General features: G+C 39.2%; 1 protein-coding gene across 1 annotated transcript in view; it reads right to left on the reverse strand.

Annotated features, from left to right (window-relative positions):
• Positions 1-4,494, reverse strand: part of LOC134655690 (hemicentin-1) — a 217,207-nt gene extending 212,713 nt beyond the window's left edge. The window contains exon 1 of the mRNA XM_063511145.1: positions 4,313-4,494. Within this exon, the coding sequence (XP_063367215.1) occupies positions 4,313-4,424 (112 nt within the window). The 5' untranslated portion in view covers positions 4,425-4,494. The remainder of the gene's footprint in view (positions 1-4,312) is intronic.
• Positions 4,495-6,000: the final 1,506 nt, after the last annotated feature.

Below are 6,000 nucleotides of genomic sequence, written 5' to 3' on the forward strand. Positions count from 1 at the left end.
GCAGCCCATTCCAGTGCATGAGCAGTGGTGCATCTACCTTACCTGCCAACGTTTTCAGGATGCTATTGGTACTGCCACACAGTCTCAGCATAAGTGACGCCGATCTGTTGCGTATGATTGCAAAAAAGTCATGCGTGTGCACCTCCGCGAACATTCCAGACGCACTACATTGACGTGGCAGCCCCATCAGCATCCTGAAAACGTTAATGCGGCATAGCGAATTTTATTTATTACAGTCAATCAAATTTTTAAGATTTTATCTTGCGTGACAATCAGTAATAATATGAAATATGTCATTTTAGTGACATCAATTTCCCACTATCAGCCAGTTATCGTGAAGGTAAATAGTTTGCACTCTCGCGATTGAGAACAGAACAAAATTTCTGTAGTGAAACCTTTTTGTAGGATAGATACCAAACTTAAGTGAAACTGGCTAATAAACATGTAGTTAGTGCGTCTGCGTGTAAAAATTAGTTGGTGGCTACGTCACGCATAAGGGTGTGTTAGAATTGAGATTTGTTTTTGGACTATATGTTATACAACTTTATATACTCTAATTAGGCTCTAAAATCGTTGGTCTAAAATCTTTCGGGTTATTAACGCCCACGGTGTATATTTGACATTATTATTCGTTATTTTTGAGATAATGTTAAAATGTTTACGTACCGTTCCCATTCATTAGAAAGCTATAACCACAGAACATATTAAAGAGGTGAGAATGGCTATCGCGCGCAGTTAGTATCGGAACCGGTGTCGCCGCTCGTTCCTCTCCACATTTACTATCACTCACGCAACGGTAGTAAAAACTAGCTAGCGCCTTGTGTGCGTGGTGAATGGATACGCCTCCTTTAGACAGATTTGACGTCTGGCTTCTTAATCTGAACGTTATTGTGGCGCAAAAAGGCATGTTTACTTCATTTTCGGTCAGCGCGGGCGAGTAGCATGCGAGCGTTTGCTCAAAACCCCGCGGCGACACGTACCCTGCTCGCATCGCCATTCTAACTTGTTCTGTGGTTATAACATAATATAATTAGTTTTAACTTCAGCATTAACGTTCGTTCGTGTGTTAACAAAAGTTTTTCAATTGTAATATCATTAAAACTTTATAAAATAGTTCGTAAGCTTTGTAGAGGTATTTTAATCTAATATTCCCAACTACAAGGCCACTTGCAAGCGAAATTAAATTTTGTGGAAAAATACTGTGCGAAAGTTAGTTTTTGTAACATAATACGAATAGTTTAAGTACATCATTAAGGCAGTTTATGCTAAACCAAATTTGGACGAACAGAGGGGCTACCGCGAAAACTAAAATCCGCTAATTGCAGGGATCTTTATCTTTTACTCCAATGAAGGCGTAATCAGAATGAGAAAGATGGCCGTAATTTAGATTTTCGCGGTTATAGCCCAGGCACACTTAAACTAATAGCTAGGAGATGCATTGTAAGTTAGTTTACGCAATCGCTAGCGAACACAGGGTGCAAATTAGAGTGCGTGTTCAAATATTTTTGAAGCTCCTTGGCCGCTCCGATATATTTGATGGCGACTGTACCTGTAATCCCTTGGTGGGCTGAATACTAACCACCCACGTCATATAAAATAGTCATAATAAAAGCTGTAAGACATAATCCATCAGTAAAACGTTTGACGGGTTTGACGGAATGCATTTACTCATTTTTACTTTCGTCGTTGGCGCCATTTTAATTATATGAAAGGAATGTGACTATAAATCAACAATTGAAAACACAATTAAATATTTTAAACGCCATTGAGACCATTACCGTAACGAACACACATTAATAATAGTAATTTAAACAGCAGTGAAATTAAAGTCATTTTGAGGTACAGCGTGCCAGCATATTTTTAACTTTGTTACAGATATTTTAGAGTTAATTTCTTGTGCATGGACGAATTGTATTTCTTTCCCTTAACCTTAAATACACCTAATAGATCCATGTTACAGGTACAGTCACCTGCAATAATATGTAATACAACGAAGGCCGCAAAGATATCTGACACGATCTTATTTGTAGAGCCGAAAGAACTAACTAACTAACTATTACGGCTCAGCGACCCAAAGAGGATCTTGGCCTCCGAAACGAGAGCACACCATTTTTCCCGACCCTGCGCCGTTTCCTGCCAATTATCGGCTTGAAGCTGACGCAGATCCGCTTCCACACTGTCTCCCCAGCGGTATCTGGGCCGACCTACCGGGCGGCCACCAGTCGGTCTTCCCAGGTACGCCCTCTTGGCAGCTCGGTCCTCTCCCATTCTCAATAGGTGCCCGAACCAGCGAAGTCTGTGGGATTTCGTTTCGCCGATAATAGCCGAGAGCCGAAAGAGCGTGTCATATATTTTTGCAGCCTTCGAAGATTAACATTATTGCGGGTGACTGTACACACAATATCGATTGTTCTTATTCTGGTTTTCCGAACTATGAATTCGAATGTAGTCCGATTACATTAGGGGCAACATCGTTTTCAATTAGACGAGCCATCGGAACGTAAACGTTTAATCTATATTTTAGACCGGTTTTGGAGATCCCATCTGGAACAATTCTAATAATTGTAGTTGGTTGAACTTTGTTCAAACTAACATAAATTGATATAATATAAATAGTCGAATAACAAAACTATAATTTATTTCATCAGGTATGAGAAAAAAATATAAGCCTGTTCAGCACTTATAATTTGGCATGTCTCACGTCATATTATGAGGAAAATAGTTCACCCCCGCCGACCTCAATTCAATTCAATTCAATTAATTTATTTGTCGAAAAGCAGGTAGTGTTTTACAAACAGGTGTTACATACATATAATTAAGTGCTCCACTTTTGGCCGTATGAGGCATACAAATATTTAACGTGAGTGACGGTGTAGCTCATGAGTTATCAGTAATATATGATCATGGTCAAGAGGGCGCTGTTATTTTCTAGGGTGACAGTTTAGTATATGAGTAGGTAGTATCAAAAAAATAGTTACAGTGAAATTCCGCAACTTGGCGCGTGATCATTTATACATTTATACTGCTGGTTAGCCTTTAGATTGATACAGTCGTCAATCCACAGTTCATGATCAGCATCGCAGGCTTCATCAAGTGGGGATCTTTCTCTTTTACTCCAATGAAGGTGTAATTAGAATGACAGAGAAAAATGCCCGCAATTTGCGAAATTCGGTTTTCCCGGTAGCTCCTCTGCATAATAACGCGCACATGGATGTCTGTACACACGCATCTGGTGTCGATTAAGTCGACACCTCAAAACTATTTTCTTTCAACAACGCAACGCTTACTTTTTTATTTATTTTGACCAAGAAATTATGCAAAATAAAACACTTTCTTCTTTCTTAAAAAACTAGACACTATTTATGCTTTTCAAAAGACAAGCAAAACGACAACTCCAAGCACAAAAGTTAAATTAGCGAATCAGATCCAAGAAACATTTTCCAGACTAACTTAAATTTCTTTCGAACTGCGAAAGAAAAAAAAAGAAGTCGTAATAGGTCGCTCTAACATTGGAGGTGTTACGAGTGAAGTAATTATGGCGCTTTTTAAAAATTCAGTTTTGAATTTTCTCGTGTATTTTTATGTTTCTAGTTCTCTGGAGTTAGTTTTGAAACGGTGAAATACGTTTAGTTGTAAAAAGTTTTGCTGAAACACGTGGTAACTTAGCACACATAAAATGACATAGATGTCATGTGCTAGCGAATTAGTTTTTGTATGTATTTAGCAGTAATTGGCTTTAACTTATTGACACTACTGCACTAAAAATGTACAGAATGCCATCAACAAAGCCGCAAAACAGTTGCGTAAATATTCAACACCACATTAACATAATTGATTAATAAGTTTACCAAGCTTTTGTTTGCACACCAAATAAATCGCGCTTCGTATGTACTCGGTATCTGTTAAAAACTGACAACATTATTAATTAATTAAAATGGATAGGTAACTTTAAAAAAATATCTCAGCTTTAACATATTTCTGGTGCAGTCATTTCCATTTGCAATTTATTATTGACTGCTTGCACATGGCACTCACGCATTCACTCACTACACTAAACTGACACACACTTAATTACCTTCTGATGTTATACATAATATATACTCAATTTGCTCAAACTTGGCAGTAAGGAAGCATACATCCCTATAAGCTACATACATACCTACTTGATGAAGCACTAATATCAAATGATCATGGCCCAACTCTATAAGTGTCAAGATTCGAAATCTCTGAGAAAATTCTCAGTGTCGAAAGCCGTTCGTGGTTCCTTAGGTCAGCCACAGCTTTAACTAGTTTACTACAAATAAAAACTCACCTGGTTTATCAAGATCGCTGAGAAAATCCTCCGTGTCGAAGGCCTTCGTCCCTAGGACCACGAGTGCGAGCCAGGCGACGACTCGCGCGCCGTGCGCCCGACGCTTGCACATGGCACTCACGCATTCACTCACTACACTGCACTGACACACACTTGATTACCTGGAACAAGAGAATTTTTCGTTAGAATGTTCTGGTTTATTTCTGTAAATAACGACACTCAAGTAAAAAAAAACTTAAGCTGTTGAGTGTTGAGGGAACGCAAAACTGTAAATTGTTTCGACTACACTATGTTAGGTCGCCCAAATTAGCCAATTTTGAGATAGATGGCGTTGTACACAATTATATTTAGTGTACTTATGCTGAAAAATATTTAATGTAGGTACATGTATAGTTGTAAGAGGTACCCACATGAAAATTGTACGGAAGCCTCGGTGCGCCAGTTAAGCGCAGTCGATCGATTTTTTATATTAACTTCAGGTGACATAATAATTTATTTATCAACAGACCTACCAAAAACTCGCCAATTACTTACAGCTAATCTCATGATTCACAGACGATTTTACACGTGTTACATAAATAAAGATTAAAATTAAATAGTTCTCTAAAAGCAGCATGACATAGGTCGTTTTATTACTTACTTAAATGTCTCTTCGCACGCAATGCGACTTTATTTCCACCAAACCAGCCAGATGAGCTCTGTTGAAGTGCCGCAAAATGACTACCAGTATCCGAACACAAACCAGCCAGCTCAGCTGCTTGAAATGCCGCAAAATAACATTATCTGAACATGATCTTAACCTAAAGGTGACGTTCGGATTGTTGCAGCTACATAACTGTTGTGACATTACCACAGGGCGGACACGCCATACTTACATCAAAAATGATTTGCGTTTATATGTGTGCGCGGCACGTCTGTACACGCGTCATTGTGTATCTGACGGACTTCTGGCATGCTCTCAGTAGAGCGACTTACGCACACATTCATGTCGCGGCCAGCCGCGGAGCGAGGTAATCCGAGTCGGGGCGGGGCGGTGCGTGTCCGTTCTGTATGATACTACTATTACTTATTCTGTGACATTACTGCTGCGGCTTGAGCGAGCGCTGTATCTGTCAATTTCCTTGATAAAATGAGTGAGCGCTTGATCGCAGCAGTAACATGGCGGAGAACGCCACTTTTGGCACTTTGTCCGTAATGTCCGTATCGATATTTTTGGACGTGACTGACTTGTATTGCGAGTGAGACGCACGGGCGACACAAATAATACAGATATCATTTTGATGTCACAATATAAGTTTAAAATGGCCTCAAGATCAATTCAACATCTTAATCTGTCAGCTCCCAGTGGCTCATATATGAGCCAGAACGCTTATGGGTGACGTCATATCGTGGGATTCGACAGGTAAAGCGCTATTTCAAACATAGTTTAATCGATAAGTACTTTAATTTCAAGTTAACCAAAAGTACTCAATCTAAGTTTTAAATCGCAATCAAAGAAACCAATTTTACATAAAAATCTTAAAAACATTACATTAAAATTTACTGTAAACTAAATTAAATCTAAACTTAACAAGGCCACAACTTAGTCAAACAACTCGTCCCGCGCCCTTCCAGATGCAAATGTGCCCATAACGTACCGTTCGCCGCATTGCCACGCGGAACCGCGATAGACAGCCTCTGTATCAGGA

The sequence above is a fragment of the Cydia amplana genome, chromosome 17 (assembly GCF_948474715.1).
Source record: "Cydia amplana chromosome 17, ilCydAmpl1.1, whole genome shotgun sequence".
Lineage (NCBI taxonomy): Eukaryota > Metazoa > Arthropoda > Insecta > Lepidoptera > Tortricidae > Cydia > Cydia amplana.